Here is a 17879-nt window from a genome sequence, read left to right on the forward strand (position 1 = left end):
AGGGGCGATATTCGACATTTTCATATTCGACATTTTCAAGTATCACAAAATACTTATTTATTTCATAGCATATCATATTCTGTATAATACACAAATATGATGTTTTCTCATCAACATATGTTGGTTAACAAGATAAACGCAAAAAACAATAATGGTAGAGAAACTTGACACTTCTTCAATAAATTTCAGTTTTAGTACCAGATAAATTCTCCCTAAAACAAAATTATACTTTTATATCTTTAATGTCCAAGTTTTTTTTTTTCTTTCTTCTATATTTTTCTATTGATTCATATCTTTCGAGTAGAATTATAATGAGATATTGGACAAAACTAAGTGGTTCCCACTATAATGGTAATGGAGTTCTTGGAGTGCCTCTAATGTGAGTACATATTGAAAAAGTCCTAGTAAATGTTGCAACCAAAGGATAGAGAGTGAACTGCAAAAACGTGGGGGTAAACTTGAGAGATTTCTTCTTTTTGAAGTTTGAAGTATCTATTGGGTAGAATGGAAGTGTTTGTTATTTGATGATTTGACATTTGTGTGTTTCACATTTCCAAACGACCTCTCTTTATTAGCATTATCAGTAAATCAAATTTTAATTAGATTTTGGGAGGTTGTTCAAAAAACAAAATCCATATCAAATGTCACTGCTGGATGCAGGGTGGGGTTAATGGGGTCAATTGACCCATGAACCCAGAAATGCTGAGGTTGAGGTAAAATGTTGATCTTATAAAGCTTGTGTCTTGGTGGCAAGTGCAGGGGCAAGAATGCAAATAAGGTGTTTGTATAAATGTCTAAAAAAGAAAAGAAGACCAGAAGAAGGGGAAGAAAGGGTGAGTCAAGTGAGATTCTTAATCTTGACCTTATAACGGTTGATTTATGAATCTGCCACAGTCAAACGTACAACTGAAATTAAGGACTTTCTATAGGGCATTATGGGCAGTCATTCAGTCTTACAATTCAACAAAAACATGAGACTATCAGATCATCAATTAACGTATAATAGACGGTCATACATACGGTTATCTGGTTTCTAGATAATCAAACCATCCGAACCAATATTCACGGTTAACTAAACCATTCGAATAGGGCTGGATCGACTTGGTTTGGTTTTGGTTCTCAGGTTGGCAATTTTGAAAATGTTGGTTTGGTTACGGTTGTTCATTGGTGGTTTAGTTTTTCGAACCATACACACCTAATTTAAACTTGATTGCGATCATTATAAAAATCAAAAATTAAAAATAAAAATTGTCAAAATTGAAACTACACAATGAAAGTAAAAGACTACTGATTTAAAGACAAAAAATGTCATTTGATATATTTTTTGTCGAAATATAAAACACAAAACACTTTTTCTTATGATCAAAGGGGTACGTTTAGACAAAATGGTGAAGGTGAATTGAGTACATGGTAAAATTAAAGTAATTCGTTCGATTCCTTGAAATTAAGTAATGAAAAAAAAAAATTAAACGGCCGATGAAAGAACATCCGGATGATATTTTTGTAGTCTCAGACTCTCAAGTGGAGATTGATCTCTCCTCGATCCCAATCCAAAGCCACAACCACGAAACATCTGTCACCCAAACAACTTAACACGTGTCCTCTTTTATCTAACGTGGCAAATGTTCTTCAATCTTCATGGCTTCTTTCTGCAGACTGCAATACCACGTGTGAACACACTGTGACATGCAAGGCAACACACGCCCAGCTAGTTAGCTTTTCTCCACCGTCATTCACTTTCCTTTTAAAAAACGGCCCAACCCTCATCAAACTTATTGTACGTTCCAAGATCAAATACCATTTCTGATTTCTTTCATTCAGAAGCTCTTTCAAAATACCTAAAAATGGCTGAAATTAGAGACGAGTATGGCAACCCAGTGCCACTCACTGACCAGTACGGAAACCCAGTCCAATTGACAGACGAGCGTGGCAACCCCATCCACCTCTCTGGTGTGGCCACCACACACGGCCTCACCGAAGGGCACACGGGTACCGGTGCACACATACCAGGCACGGGTGCTCACGTGTCTGGTACTACTGGTGCGCACGTACCAGATACGGATGCTCACGTGTCTGGTACTGGTGCGCACTTGCCAGGCACCGATGCTCACGTATTTGGCACGGGTGTGCACACTAGGACTGGTGGTATAGGGACCACGGGTGGAGCACTCGTGCCTAGTACGGGTGCTCACGTGCCAGGTACCGGTGCCCCCGTACCTGGTACGGGTGGTACAGGGACCACGGGTGGGTATGCGGCAACAGTTATGGCAGGGCATGGCATGCTTGGTGGTAAACCAACAAGTGAACCTCATACTATGGGTGAGCATCTACAACAGCAACGCCATGGGGGTCTTGCTGGTGAACAGTACCGTCGCACCGGCAGCTCAAGCTCAAGCTCCGTAAGACATTTAATTTTAGTTTCTTTAATCTGAATCGTGTAATTATTTTAATTATTTGCATTAAGTTCAAGTTTCTGAGACTCGTTTTTTTTTTTTGTTTTGGTGCAGTCTGAGGATGATGGGCAAGGTGGGAGGATTAAGAAGAAGAAGGGACTGAAGGAGAAAATAAAGGAGAAATTGAGTGGTGGAAAGCACGATGAGCATGCACAGACTCCAGAAGTTGGCACCACCGCTCATACAACCGCAACAACCACTACTCCTCATGGTGAGCATGAGAAGAAAAGCATGATGGACAAGATCAAGGCGAAGTTGCCTGGTCATCATGCCCACTAGACCAAGCTAGCTTTCTATGCATTCTACTCTAGAATCGATGTGAATTGTATGCACTTTGCGAGCCCTGTGAGGCAATGTAATTAAAGTGTAATAAAGAAGCCTGCTTTAATTCGTAGTTAATTATCTGTATTCATCTAATTAATTGCAAGGGTACTTTGCTGTAGGCACTTCTTTCTTAAGATAGATGGGTACATTTGAATTGCAGCCTTTTTTTATAATTAATAGAGTATTTTACTATTTTGTGTCTTATGACTCTTATCTTAACTATTATTATCCGAATTAATTAAAGGGGGACGTGGTAGTTTATTAGAGTTTCCAAGGCTTATTAAACAGGCTCATTGGGCTGGCCTGAGTCAGCAGAAATGCAGCTTGATTTTTTCAAGCCATGGGCCTGGGCCTGGGACGGATCCTCCCCCGTTATATATTTAACCTTCTAATATTAAAAAATAAAATCTCTTTGGCATACAGTCGGATTTGCAATAATATGGTTGTAATTGTTACTTAATTATATATTATAACCTTCTAATTAATATTCTTGGCCAAAAAAAAAGACCTTCTAATTAATATTAAAAAATAAAATCAGGAGTGAATGTAATTCTAAATGTTTGATTACAATTTGATGGTGGTGGTGCGAATGGATCGGTCTACTAAAAAGTGGACGAATTTACTCCCACTAAGAAGCGAAGATTAATTGTTTTTTTTAATGCATTTGTTAATTTATTATTTTCTTCAAATTGAGCTTATAGAGAAAAACTTGTAAAACCGAGTCCTCTTTCACCTCTGCGGCCTCCAGCGGAGTATCCGTGTCTCCCGGCAATGCTCTCACAGATTCCCAAACCCCTCTCCTACTCCTCCTTCCAAAACCCTTCCATTCCTATTCCCATTCCCATTCCCAATCCCAACCCTCCCACCCTCCGCTTCTCAACTCCCAACCCCTCACTCTCACTCCTTCTCCGTCGACCCACGCTCGCAATGGCCGCCTCCAACTCCGACCTCCCAAACGCTGCCGTTCCGCTCCCCCTCGGCCTCGACGATCGCGAGCTTGATCGCTTCGCCGCGGTTGCCAACACAGTAGCTGACGCCTCCGGTGAAGTCATTCGAAAGTATTTCCGCCAGAAATTTGACATTCTCGATAAAGAAGATTCCAGTAAGTTTCTGTTTGTGTATATGCTTTGTTTGCTTGCTTAGAAAACTGAGAAACTTAGAAATGGAAAAAAAAAAAAAAAAATTTAACTTAGAAACGGACAAATTTTCTCTGTTTTTTTTTTTTTTTTTTAATTGGTACTGGGTTTTTTTTTTTTACCGTTGAGTTTTGTGCTGTTTTTGTATATAAATATAACTGGGAAAAATTATTTGCTTTGATTAAGCTGAGATAGTTAGTGTTAAGCTGAGTGAATTAAGTTTTAAGAGAGTGAGTTAGTGATTGGTATGGACTTTTGCAGTGTTGGAAAATTATAATAAATCATTGATTGCCTGATTGATTGTTTTACTGCAGGCCCTGTGACAATTGCAGATCAAACAGCTGAGGAAGCTATGGTTTCTATTATATCAGAGAATTTTCCTTCTCATGCTATGTAAGTTTTGTATGTAAATTAATTCATTTCCTAGAAAATTATAGTGGTAAAATTCCAAGTCTTTACGTTATAGCTGATTAGATCCAAAATATGACCTTAAAAAAAAAACCTAAATTTAGCTAAAAAGAAATATTATTAGAGCCTTTATGTGTATGATTGGTTTGGTTTCAGATTTGAAAATGATAGCTTTTGCTAAAGGTAGCTAAGTAGTTTTATTAGATAGAGGGGGTGTAGATTTCTGATTTAGCTTCTTTTTTTTTCTTTGGTGTCCTTTTCTGACTGTTTCCTTGACAACCCAATAAGAGAAAACTCATCTTGTCTAAATGTTGAATTTTGTATGTACAACCATGAAGTTCTATATTTGGTTTTGCTATTGCTAAAGTTATTATAGAGTTGTATTGCAGTTATGGGGAGGAGAATGGGTGGAGGTGCAAAGAAAAGTTTGCAGACTATGTATGGGTTTTAGATCCAATAGATGGGACAAAAAGTTTTATCACTGGTATTTTTCTTTTATTTTTTTAAATTATTGTTATGAACTAAGCTTTTTCCAAAGCTTACTTTGGTGAATCTGCACCTTTTTTTCCCAGGAAAACCCGTGTTTGGTACTCTCATTGCTCTGCTACAGCGGGGTAAACCAGTAAGAATCACCTGCCACAACATGCATAAATAAGAACAGGCTTCTTCCTCCCTTTTTTGAAATAAAAAATAAAAGCGAATATGCAATTGCAGTATATGTGTTTCAAGGGAAATATGTTTTACCATCATATACAACAGTTGGGAATAGAAGACAGTTTTTTTTTTCTCTATTGAAAAAGTAAAAAAATAGTGTAAGAGAAGGGAAGAAAATAGATAGATCATCACTTTTCAGTTGAAATACTTTTGCTTTTGTTTATGCACGCAAATCTTATTTTCAGTTTCATGAGTGTAAAATTGCAAACTGATTTAGATAGTTGCATATAGTTTGACTTCCAAGACATATACTTTCTTCTTGAAACGATAATTGTTTTTTCTCCAGATTCTTGGCATAATCGATCAGCCTGTTTTAAGGGAAAGATGGGTTGGGCTAAGTGGAAGGAAAAGTACATTAAATGGACAAGTAGTGTCCACACGAACTTGTGCAAATCTGACAAAGGCTTATTTGTATGATTTTTCTCTTTTTCCTTTTTGAGTACCTTTCTATTTATAGTATAATATTGTTGTACAGAAGGTAAATCAAGTGATCTCTATCTCACATTGTATAGAAAGTAAAATGTTGGTGCACAAACCCTTTGAGAGATGGATGTATAACCTTTGTTTGTTTTGGTTTTTTGGGATTTCTCTTATATTTTTAATTATTCCTCTGATTAGGTACACTACAAGCCCACATCTATTCAGTGCAGAGGCAGAAGAGGCATTTATTCGTGTTAGAAATAAGGTCTGTTTGCAACTTTGCATCCATTCATAAAGTAAAGAGGATGCATGGTTTTAAGCATTTAGGTGACAGAGAATTCTGCTCGGTATCAGTGGGATGCACTTGTAAGATGTGGGTTATATGAGAGAATCAGATTCTGTTCATAAGCATTACCTGAAAGGGAAAATAGAAAAAATAAGTTGGGCAATGTTACTGTTTTGGGTTTGGGTTTGCAATACGTTAAAATATTGTCCATCATTGGTCATGCAATGTAATTCTATTTGTCGTTTTAAGTTTGTATGCTTTTGAATTTCTTTTGGTTTCTTTTTTTTTTTTTCCCCCTGTATCTTTTACTTTTTGTGGTGTTCCAATGTTTTGGGGGGTAATCTGAAGTTGTCACTTGATAGTTGATACCAAGAAATATTGAGAGTGAATATAAAATTGATGCTTCAGTGGAATTACCTAGTATATAGTTAGACACCTGGAAGTTTTATGTGAAAACTTGACTACTAGGTTTATTCATATAGTTTTTGTCCAGTAGTTGTTTTCATTCTTAAATATTCCATGTTTGGTCTGCAGGTGAAAGTGCCATTGTATGGCTGTGACTGCTATGCTTATGCCCTTCTGGCTTCTGGTTATGTGGATCTTGTTGTTGAGTCTGGTCTGAAGGTAAGTTGAATTCTTCATTGTTAAATTGTTTATACGACTAATACACCAAGAGATACACTCTCTTTTGGATTTGTTCGTCCATAAATATAGCTCTATTCCCATGATAAGGGCAAACCAAACAGGGGATGCATTACATGAGTGGCACCTATTCTATTGACCTTTCTGGTTGAATTGGAGAAAAAAAATATAGAACAGAAGGGACTTCTATTATTTTCTGATGATGTGTCAGAGTACCTCTATCATATGTGCATTTTGCTTTTCTGCACTTATGCTGTGTATTTTGCTTTTCTTTATTGTTTTTTTGCCTTTTGTTACAATGAATTGGCTTTACTATGCAACCATACAAATCTAGTTGCACTCTTCGTGACATATGAAAAATGTTATTGTGTTATTGCTTTTATCTAATAATTATTTAACTATTTTGTCAGCCATACGATTTTCTTTCACTGATACCTGTGATAGAAGGTGCTGGGGGTGTCATAACTGATTGGAAAGGGCACCAGCTTTATTGGGAGGCTTCTCCAAATTCACATGTAACAAGTATGCTAACTTCCAGTGAAGTGTTTGTGCTGATATGGCTTTAGTTATATCTCATCTCTTCCTGATTGGAGTCAATATTGATTATTTGAGTTATAAAGTTTAATGCTATTATTGATTAATGTGCTGTTTAGCACTTGCAACTGTGTTTCTAAATTGGTCAATGGTTTCTGTTGTGTTCTCCAGGTTTTAATGTATTGGCAGCTGGAGATAAACAGATTCACCAACAAGCTCTAGAGTCGTTACAATGGCAATGAAATTTTGCATTGTACTGAAAATATATGATGGTTTGATGCTTCGGCTTCTCTTTTGGGATTTAAGGTTCATACACCAAGAGCCAATGACATCATGGAGCTATGTGGATTGATCAATGGGTAAGAAGTGAAATGCAAAAGGTGATCAGGAGAAGCTGCATTTGTCTTCGTATGATATACATGTGCAAGTAATTGCAGCAGAATTGGTCTTCCAATATAAAATATTCAGCAAGGAGATGCTCTCTCATATATCTAGGTTTGTTGGCATTTTTTCACTGCTAATTCTTCAGTCGTAAAATGACAAGAACCCAAAGTCACCTTCAAGCTGCTGTAGGTTTCTTATCCTATGATCTAAAACCAATGTTTGAATGTAACATGAATATTGATAGTTTCAGTCTGTTTTTTAGTAGATAGTATGCCCTTTTTTTTTTTCCTGGTAAATAGATAGTATAAGTCTTTGATTCAACAACCAAAAATAGAACCAATAAAAAAAAATGCGATTCTTGAAACTTGAAGGTAAAAAAAATGCGATTCAGTCTTTGATCATTTTTTTTCATGTATTGAAACTTGAAGGTTGCTGATTCTTGAAAAAGAAAAAACTTGAAGGTTGCTGATTCTTGAGAAAGAAAAAACTTGAAGGTTGTTGTCTTGCTAATATTAAAGTTGTGACTATACCACCCAACTGTATTGAAATGATTGTAGTTATGATCATATGGCTAAATAATTTTTTATTTAATTGCATTGAAAGGTTGATGATTTAGTTATATATTATGATATACATTATGTGGTGGTGGGCCTAAAAAAGTGGTATGTTACGTTTGATCTTACATACTGACATGTTTTAGAGCAGCGTTGTTGTAAACACAAAGCCGACCATGAGGGTACAGGAAATCGTACCACACAGGATTTACGATTTTATAGGGCTCCAAATGTTAAGTCAAAGTATCGAAGTATACTTCAGTCAAATATTGATGCAACCCTAAATCGTACAAAAATGATACTTCCGCAAATGTCTTTTCTCTATGTGTTACACATATACACACCAATAATGAATAAACCAACACAAAAAACAAAATTATAATAATTTGAAATTACATTCACACTAATATTGTTAGTTACCGTTCGACAATTTCCACCGTCCAACAGGGTTAAAAAAAGGACTCTGAGCACTTGCCAACGACCGAGCCCACGACATTGATCAATCTTGAGCCGATTTATCATGTTAAAAGAATGGCTGGACCTTTTTACACTAAAAGCATTAGATGAGTTTTTTTATCATAAATACCTTCCAAGCGAAACTTTTTTCATTTATTGTAATTGTTTTTGGGAACATGAAGCCACGAAGGGTGTAAATACTAAATAGTAAAATATATAATTAAGATCAAATAATAAAAAATATATTGTTAATTAGTTAATTTTAAAGTATTCTTGCATATATATATAATTAAGACAAAAAATGACTAACAAAAATAAATAAAAAATATAAAAATAAATAAATAAACAAGTCGGAGTTGGAAGTTGGAACTAATCCCTAACGTGGGCGATGAAAATGTTTTGGGGTTAGTAGTTAGGGTTTTACCATCAATATCATTTGAAGCTCTACCTGGCCATCAGCAACTCCTCTAAGCAAGCTCAGTAAGTTCCCTCTTTTCTCTCTTCATTTCTTCTTCTCCATTTTCACACTCAAGCAAGCTCCTGCATTTTCCTACTTGTTTCCCTCATACTGAAAAACCCTAATTCTCACTCAATTTTTATCGGTCTTTGCTGCCAGGTTAGGTTCCAACCGGTCCAACAGTTCGCACTTCGGTTTCAGATCGGTCAGTTGCTTCTTGCGTTCCACTCTTCTCTGTTTTTTTTTTTTTTTTTCTAATTTTGTTTTAAGATTTTGTTAATATAGGAAGATCTGTTATTTTATAATTTTATTCTCGATAATTTAATGCTGGTTTACTTATTTTTTTAATTCCTTTCACCTTCATGATTAGAAATGTGCCGATATAATACAATTGTTTCATCATCATGGTTTGCTATCAATGATTACTTTTTTTTTTGAAACTCAGTAATTTTAAGGCTTTGCTTATATTACTGGAATGTTTGTTTATGTATATTCTTTGCTGTTTTGATCATTGGAAGTCTTAGGTTTAGTGTCGACGAACTGAATAAATAATAGAAGGAATTGTGGTTGCATATGAATACTGTTATGTTCAATTATTTTTTGCTTATCCTTGGAAGCCTCAGGGTTTCTTTATTTTGGAGCACTTTTGAGAATAGGACATTTTGATTTCATACTCTTGTGTCTGCTGATGCATTATTGCATCTTGTTTCTGTTCAATTTTGAATTAAAAAATTACAGAGTCAATCAACTGATGACCCCTTATTCGTAGTGAACAATTCTGTCATTATGTAAGTCTTAAATTAGTGTTGATATTGTTCTTCACATTGATTTTCATAATTATCATTGTTCAAACAGATGAACAGAATGTCATGCTATAAGATGATTTCATGCATAAAAAAAATCGAGTGTGTGTGTGTGTGTGTTTCTTCATCCACTTCTTTTGTTGTTTCCTTTTTAAGAAATTGGTCAGTATAGCGAATTAATTAGATTTCTAAATCTGTGACAACTTTTTCTGAGTTTCTCTATCTACATTTTTCTATGCAGTCAAACAGAGCATTAAAGAAGCTTGTCGATTTGGTTGAAAAAGTTACTGTTAAGGAATGGCCGCAGCATTGGCTTCAAAGTGTTCCCGCGGTATGTGATTTTCACAGGGGTTTTCAAGTAATCTATTTGTGCTATTGTGTCATTTCTTGCTCAATAATAGACTCTAAGGCTATTCAGTTAGTGTTAGGAAAATCTCTGTAAACTTTGATTCTTCAAGAATCAGGAGTTTCTTGTTTATTTTGTTGGAATTGATTATGTGGAAATTAGATGGATTTGGGACATCATAGCAAAGCAGTTTGAGGTAGAGAACTAAAAAAATATAAATAATCAACAACTCTAGCAAAAACCTTTGATATCAATCAACTCAACTCTTTGCTTAAGCATTTGCATATGGTGTGGAAGCCTAGCCCATGTAAATCAAGTTTGTTGCATCAGAGGTCAAGGAATTATCCACAACACTCTTTACTTTAAGTAACCCCGTGCCTGCATAATGACTTTCGGTGACTGTAAAAACTGTTGTTGGTCCACTTGGTGTATAGCTGTGGTGGCTTCCTCATTGTCTCCCTCTCCTTTCAAGATAACTAATGTAAAATAGTAGAGTGGACCTGAAAAGATGCCACACTTTCCAAATTATGGCTCTTTAGTATGGGGTGTAAATTGCATCTCTTGGAATATTTCTATGTTGCACTGAATCATATTTTTCTGATTTTCCTGGATTATAACAGTAATTTAAGCTTTTTGGTCTCTGCTCTATAATTATTCTCTTACCTGTTTACTCACTGCAATCTCTCTGCTGGAAAATAAACCTAGTGGGCCGTTCATTGTTGGGGGGCCTGGGCAACAACTTGTCTGGCTTATTGAGCACATCAAATGAGATGACATGCAGCACTTTCTTGTCTCAGGTCAGTGTGTTTGTCTGATGCTCCATTACTTTTCGTATTGATGTGAGCTTGATTTTTTATTTTTTTTTCTGTTCTTTTTGCATTTTGTAGCAGCAAAGGACTTTCATACAGATGAGGACTGTTCTCAAAGTCGTGGACAACTCAGGAGCAAAGAAGGTGATGTGCATACAAGCTTTGAAGGGGAATAAGAAAGGGGCAAGGTTGGGAGATACTATTGTTGCATCAGTAAAGGAGGCCCATCCCAATGGAAAAGTGAAGAAAGGAGTAGTTGTGTATGGTGTGGTTGTCCGTGCTGCCATGCAACGAGGCCGTTGTGACGGGAGTGAGGTCAAGTTTGATGACAATGCTGTGGTACTTGTTGACAAGCAAGGCCAGCCAATCGGGACTAGAGTATTTGGACCTGTCCCACATGAGTTGAGGAAGAAAAAGCATGTCAAGATTCTTAGTTTGGCAGAGCACATTGCCTGAAGTGTGGAGCACAGTGGAATGCAGATGTACAATAAGAACAGAATGTTCTTATCTTCTGATCACTTGTACAAGTAATGAGGTGTTCAAATTTATTTCACAATACCCAAGTGACCAGTTTTTTCAGTTAGGTCTTGTATTGCTCAGGCTCTCCTGTCACTTTTATAGCCCACTCATGTGTAATGAATGGTTACCAAAATCAAGGATGGGTATTGCAATTTGTCAAGTTTTGATTTCAATTTATAGAATCAGCACTGAATAATTATGAATATTGGGCAGATTCCGTTTTTCCTTTGCAAGTTTTGGATTAAATCACGCAATCGATATTCAATATATTCTGTACTAAGAACCAGAAACCAAAAACCACACTGCATTTTTGTGCCAAACCTCCATAACCCAATCTCCAAAAATCCAGCCAAAAGCCTGTTATTGTGTTGAGATCAAGTATAAATAGAAAGAACCCATGTCTCAAATCCCACAAAGATACCTCACAGAATTAATTGAATTTTTCAGTTCATGCATGCTCCCAACCAAAAGACGCATTCGAACTATCCTAATTTTTGAGAAATTTTAAAAACTAGCATTTTTTTGGTTTTTATTAACTACTTTTATCTGTTTATTTAAAAATTTTGAAATCTAATTCTTTAGTAGTGCTTGAGCCTCAATCAAGAACTACTCGAACTCCTGTCGAGCAAAATTTTGAACACTAACATTTTTTTTGGCTTTCATTAATGACTTCTAGCTGTACGGCTATTGAGCACTACTACATGATTCGAGCACTCCTCAAGAGTTAGATTAAATTTTGGGTTAAATATAAAAATAATCAATGAACTTTATGCTGATTCTCAATTTGGTACACTAACTATAAAAAATGTCAATTTGGTTAATGAATTTTTCAAGTTGTACCAAAGCAGTACAAACGTTAACTTTTATAAAAAAAAAAAAATTAGAGCATCTGGTCACATGAAAATATGATGAACGGTCTAAAATGCCTCTGAAAATGTAGTAACATGGTGTGCACATGACCAATATCCATTAATTTTTTCGATGGAAGTTAATGTTTGTACTGTTTTGGTACAGCTTGAAAAATTTATGAACTAAATTAACATTTTTTATAGTTAGTGCACCAAATTGAGAATTACTGTAAAGTTCGTAGACCATTTATGTATTTAACTCTTAAATTTTTTTTTTTTTAAATGGCAATATTGGAAAATATTTGAAAAAAGAAAAAGTTATGGAGTATAGAAAGTAAAAAATGGGGTTGTTTTAGAATTACCCTGAAGCCTAACGTAGCGGTAGATTGAGTTTCTGAGGTTAACCAAAACCCTAGGGTTTTTCATTTCCGAGCTCAAATCTCTCTCACTGTCTGTGACTCTGTGAGTGCACGTAAGTCGGTCAGAGAATGACGAAGTTCAGGAAGCTAGGCCGACACACGGCCCACCGCATGTCCATGCTCAGGTTCCTAATTAATTTTCCCAATTTTAATTTAACATTTATTTTGGTTTTTGAGCTTAATTTCCATGCCCAAAAGCTTTTCTCTTAATTTCTTTTAATAAAAAGATTCTGATTTCCATCTCCAGGACGATGGTGTCGCAGCTGGTGAAGCACGAGCGCATTGAAACCACTGTTGCCAAGGTACTCCTCCTTCTTCTTCTTCTTCTTTTGGAATTTCCACATTTTTACAATTTTAGGGGGTTTCTGGGATGAGGGTTTAGTTAATTATTGCGATTGAAGTATCTGATTATAAAATTTTTGAAGTGAATTTTAACTGGGGAAATTTGGTTCATTTTGATTAACAAAAGTTCATGAGACTCCCTAAATTCCACATTTTTTGATGACTGGGGAGTTATTATATTAAGTTTCAGTTTCTACGTTGTTTATTTTTCAAGAAAAGTAATTTTATGTTTGGTTATTTTCATTTTGTTTTCTTTTATTTGCAGGCAAAAGAGATTCGACGTGAGGCTGATAAAATGGTGCAGCTTGGAAAAGAGGTGTGCATTGATTTTGCTAACAATTATGTTTAAGATTAAATTGTTAATCTTCATAAGATGAAAACTTTGCTTTTTTAATTGTTTTTTAGCAGAGGTATTTATACGTTGGCCTGTAGCCATTGAAGAGGATCTCAAAGTGGCTATTTGTACTGACAATATCAATCTATTTAACTCTTTCAATTAAAGAAATTAATAGGTCTGAAATAACCCACTTTCTGAATGATATATGAGCAGCATGTCTTTGAGTGACCTCAAGTTTCAAAGTTTGTTTTTCTTATGAGTTGTGACTTGTCATTGTAATTGCATAGAAAATTGTATTTGATCTGAGATAGCCCAACATTACTATATGAGATTGAAATATGAGGTGCATGCATTGGAGTGACCTTGAGTTGCATTGGGTATGCTTCATGTTATCCTTTGCTCAAGGAATCAAGTTTTGGAACTTCTAAAGTTCCAAACACATGTTTGGTGTTTTTAATTTGGTCTGCAGATGTGGACCTTACAATTCATTTGAACACTGCATGTTTGATGATTCAGTTAGTCTGTGCGTTTTTGTATTTGGTATTCAAATCACTTGTCTGATGAAGACATCCCTAGATTAATTAAATGAAAAAGGCTAGTTGGACCTGCTATTTGGATCCGAAATATCTACAGTCATAGATAGGCTAGTTTATTATTTAATTGGAGAGTGACCTATTAGAGGTTGTGGTAATCACACATTGCAAGTGCCTTTTTTTTTGGGAAAGGGGAGGGGGGGGGGGGAAGGAAATTTGTAAACCAAAATTTTGGATTTTTGTTTTACTATTATTTTTTTCTTTTGGGGGCATGAGGGGCTCTCCTAAGTCCCAACAAAATCTTCACGCAAGTTCATATTTATGTGACAAGGAAAATTAAAACTCCAAATACTATTACCTGATAAATCATACCCTAGAGAAGCCATAAGGTCAGCTGCTCAGTCAGTTTCATGAAAAATTGATTTATTTCTCAACCAAAAAAATGAATATGATCTATTTGAAACTCTCCTATATTAATTAGAATTTTTGTATTTTGAGAGGATTGCTTAGGCAAACCCAGTGAATGTCTATCCACAAACACTTTAAAAGGTATTTGGCAAAGTTCTAACTCAAAATCTGGGTGTAAGATTCTGATGTATGTAAAGATATATGCTTACCTGTACATTAGTTTTCTGGTGTAGAGTTTGGGGTTATCTTCACCATAGATTCACTTTTATTGGATTTTTTTGTCTTCTAGCATGATTATATCGTCTTTCAAAATTGTCACAGGGTTCTCTCTGTGCAGCAAGACGTGCTGCTGCTTTCTTGCGTGGGGATGATGTAATTCACAAGCTATTTACAGAACTGGCTTATCGATACAAGTGAGTCTCAAACCTCTTGTTTTTCCCAAGTCTTGTATCTTTCTGCTTGTTACATTGGTTGGATGTTATGTTACAGAGATCGAGCAGGTGGATACACAAGACTACTTCGGACTCGTATACGAGTTGGTGATGCTGCACCGATGGCCTATATTGAGTAAGGCTGTTATTTATTAGTTGACCGAAATATGTTTGCCTAATTTAGAGACTTGTAGAGGTGGCAGGGTTTACCCCTGCCCATTTACCTACTCTAAGTAAATGAGTATCAGACCACCCATTTCACATTCGGGTGAGGGATGATCCATTTAAGACCATAAGTGTGTGATATATAGGTGCACACTCGTGACCCTCCCAAACAGAAAACAAAAAGAGACAAATCCACCCATTCAGCCCATCAATTCGAATTTTAAGAAAAATCAAGTGGAGCCACAGAAAAATCAAATGAGATCAAGCACCAAAACATCAGCAGCACAATTCACTTGTCTACCTACCCAACCAACCAATTTAAATGCCTTCTCAGTCAATTTATGTGATCAAATTTGTCAATAGTAAAGAGTGAAATTCTATCCACTAGATATCTCTAGTAATACATAATTTGTTCATTGACTGCTTTCATCAACATTGATTGAAGCTGGATTACCTTTTGACTATGAATTGGCACACTTGTGTAGGTTCATTGACAGAGAGAATGAGCTTAGACAATCAAAACCACCGACCCCTCAACCACCACAGAGAGCTCCCATGGATCCTTGGACAAGATCCAAGCTTTGCAAGCAGTTTGCACCTCCTAAAGAAGATAACAGCTCTGGGATTTGATTTACCGTTTTGACATTTATTTTCATAATTTCCTTAGAGAAAGTCTCCAATATCTTGTGATTCTCTCCAGAGAACTCTAATTTTTCTTTTTTGGTCTGTTAACTTCTTTGATTTCCTGTGATTCACAGGTCCAGGGAGTAGGCACTTATATTAGGGTGCACTTTGGGTTCTGCTATCTATTTTATGTTTAAAAACACATTGCAATTTGTAACCAGAGAAAGATAAATTACATTGCAATTGCAATTGCAGTTGCATTGGCGAGTGTCCATGTGTGAGCTGCATCAGGCTTTATACAGTAATGGGTTTTTTTTTTGGCCAAAGTATATAGTTATGGGTTGAATACCCAAGACAAGGTCATTTTGCGCATAAAATCTTCGAGTTGTCTTGTCTCCTAAAAGATAAAAATTGAACGCTGAGGTAGCCTTCCTATGGAGGGTACGGAACGGAACCAAACAATTTCATAATTCTTACAGCGTTTTAAGACCAAAATTAGCACAAGCATCAATCTCAAAATTTGCTTCTCTGAAAATATGTTTAAAACCAATGGCTTTAAAGTAATAGATGAGAACTTCATGTCATTAATGCAGTCAATAATAATCTTCATGAGGCAAAATACGGTCTTATCCCTCCAGATGTACAACAGGAACAGAAGGTTCTTTATCTTCTGATCAATGTACGAGTAATGAGGTGCTCCAATTTCACAATACCCAAGTGACCAGTTATTTCAGTTGGGTCTTGTAATGCTCAGCAATCCCGTCAGTTTTATATAGTCCACACGTGTGTAATGAATGGCACCAATATTACTGAAGTGGGTAAGACGAAAAAGATTGTGGACTCAAAAAAGATTGTGTTCAATTTACTGCATTTGTGCATCGGTATGTGTTGAGGGTATGGAGGAAGGTGAATTCTGTGAAGCTAGGGAAGACTTGGCTGGTCTTGAGAAGGACAATGAGAAAGTTGGGGCAGAGTCTGCTGAAGATGAAGATGATGAGTATTAGAATTAGAAACTGCCAATGGACTCACTCATTGGTTTGTAACATCGTCTACTATCTGCTACCTTGTTTTCCTTATTTGTTAAACTTAGGATTAATGGATGCTTTGTTTGTTATAATTTGGTCTTGATCTGATCATGTATGGCATATTTGTCCAAGCATTAATTCTGGGCATTTTTCTTTTCCCGGAAAAGGGGTGAAATGATTGACTCACATCATCTCATGTATTTTTTTTTTGCTAAACTGTACACCAACGTTTGCATATCAAACGACTACACTTTTCCTCCTACGGAATCAAAACAAAAAAACTGAACACAGGTGAATTCTAACTCCTTGTTTGTCTGCTCCGAATTTTCATCTTCTTGGGCTTCCTTCAATGCTACTCCTTCTCCCTGAGTAAAAACAATATAAAAACCGAATCAAATCAGTGCAGGTTAATTTTAGGATACGGGCCGGCCCAACTAATCTGGGCTCCAAAATGAAATATTTGAGGGCCCAATAATCAAAATCCTTGTAATTTTACAGTCGAGTCCACGGGGGTGAAAAGATACAAGTAAAAAGTTTCTTTTTAAAAGGAGTAGAAAAAGCCAAAAGCGGGAACTTTCGCGCGAATGTGAGAGGCCAAAGCAACTAATAACTTGGAAGTTTCTGTTGATGAGGCCGTTTGGATAGTGAGAAAATTATCAGTAAAAAACAAAGACAATTGGAAATTCACCGGACAGAAAAAGTTGGATATTCTTAAGCTCATATAAGAAATTTACACCATCGTTCGATCCGATTAGAGGATTTAGCAAAATAATCATTTATTTCCAAAACGATTTAAGAAAGAACAATTTTCCGTTGATTTCCAAGAGTTTCCTCGGCTTCCAAACAGCAGGTCAAAACAACCAAGAAAAACGAAATCATCAAGAATTTGCAGATCAACGTCTGAAAACCATCAAGATCATCACTGATTCTAGATATCGGTCCAGAATTCATGATCTCCTCCGTAACAAAATCACATAAACTAAGAAATTAATTCAATTTAGAAAAAAAGAAAAGAAACAAACCTCAAGAATATTAGAGAGCTTAGTGCAAAGCATTGACAGTATTCTTGAGAGGCGAGGAAGGCAAGATAGGCCTGGCGAAAAGCACAACGTCCATGCGCGAGGCGACGGCATGAGCGACCTTGTTATTGTTATCTTTGGCGCCACTGAAAGTAACACTCTCGCCGAGATGCGAGTCCTCTTCTCTGATCCTCAAGATCTGGCTGTGCACGTACGACATCTTCTTCGTCGTCGTCGTCGTCGTCGGCGTCCTCCTCCATCGCCCTACCGACCTCGGCGACTCCATCTCCTCCGACGATCCTCCGCTGTCCTGATCAAATTCCTCTTGATCGGAACACACCTTCGACGACTTGGACGACACGACCAGCGAGCTCCGTTGTTGAACCTCCATGACCTGATTGATCATCGATTTATTCATTGATTCGTGAATATCGTATTTGGTTGTTCGAGAGAGAGAGCGATACGGTGCCGTTTGGGCAGTGG

At 36.4% G+C, this 17879-nt stretch overlaps 4 protein-coding genes and 1 pseudogene across 5 annotated transcripts; 4 read left to right on the top strand and 1 right to left on the bottom strand.

Annotated features, from left to right (window-relative positions):
* The first annotated feature begins 1844 nt into the window (after positions 1–1844).
* On the top strand, positions 1845–2816 carry LOC147277033 (uncharacterized; annotated as a pseudogene).
* Positions 2817–3405: 589 nt separating this feature from the next.
* Positions 3406–7648, top strand: IMPL2 (inositol monophosphatase family protein). The gene is made up of 9 exons (XM_086254480.1): positions 3406–3879; positions 4228–4306; positions 4711–4805; positions 4894–4943; positions 5322–5446; positions 5654–5720; positions 6276–6365; positions 6794–6905; positions 7089–7648. The coding sequence occupies exons 1-9, from the start codon at positions 3549–3551 to the stop codon at positions 7157–7159; spliced, it is 1020 nt and encodes a 339-aa protein (XP_086110606.1). The 5' UTR covers positions 3406–3548; the 3' UTR covers positions 7160–7648.
* A 1014-nt stretch (positions 7649–8662) lies between these two features.
* Positions 8663–11478, top strand: LOC147277035 (Ribosomal protein L14p/L23e family protein). Of its 2 annotated transcripts, none has more exons than XM_086254398.1 (5): positions 8663–8791; positions 8928–8973; positions 9813–9902; positions 10623–10714; positions 10805–11478. In XM_086254398.1, the coding sequence occupies exons 3-5, from the start codon at positions 9869–9871 to the stop codon at positions 11180–11182; spliced, it is 504 nt and encodes a 167-aa protein (XP_086110524.1). In that variant the 5' UTR covers positions 8663–8791; positions 8928–8973; positions 9813–9868; the 3' UTR covers positions 11183–11478. The 2 variants fall into 2 exon arrangements, with proteins under 2 accessions (XP_086110524.1, XP_086110525.1); XM_086254399.1 differs by having other exon boundaries at positions 10808–11478.
* Positions 11479–12479: 1001 nt separating this feature from the next.
* Positions 12480–15625, top strand: LOC147277036 (uncharacterized). The gene is made up of 6 exons (XM_086254486.1): positions 12480–12637; positions 12760–12814; positions 13120–13170; positions 14454–14545; positions 14622–14699; positions 15214–15625. The coding sequence occupies exons 1-6, from the start codon at positions 12582–12584 to the stop codon at positions 15356–15358; spliced, it is 477 nt and encodes a 158-aa protein (XP_086110612.1). The 5' UTR covers positions 12480–12581; the 3' UTR covers positions 15359–15625.
* A 937-nt stretch (positions 15626–16562) lies between these two features.
* LOC147277037 (uncharacterized) lies at positions 16563–17798 on the bottom strand. Its single transcript, XM_086255313.1, has 2 exons — positions 17400–17798; positions 16563–16742 (listed from the first exon to the last, which is right to left on the bottom strand). Exon 1 carries the CDS (start codon positions 17785–17787, stop codon positions 17419–17421), a length of 369 nt encoding a protein of 122 aa, XP_086111439.1. The 5' UTR covers positions 17788–17798; the 3' UTR covers positions 16563–16742; positions 17400–17418.
* Between the last annotated feature and the right edge of the window lie 81 nt (positions 17799–17879).

Source organism: Dryas octopetala, chromosome 8 (assembly GCF_963921425.1).
Source record: "Dryas octopetala chromosome 8, drDryOcto1.1, whole genome shotgun sequence".
In the NCBI taxonomy this organism is placed as follows: Eukaryota; Viridiplantae; Streptophyta; class Magnoliopsida; order Rosales; family Rosaceae; genus Dryas; species Dryas octopetala.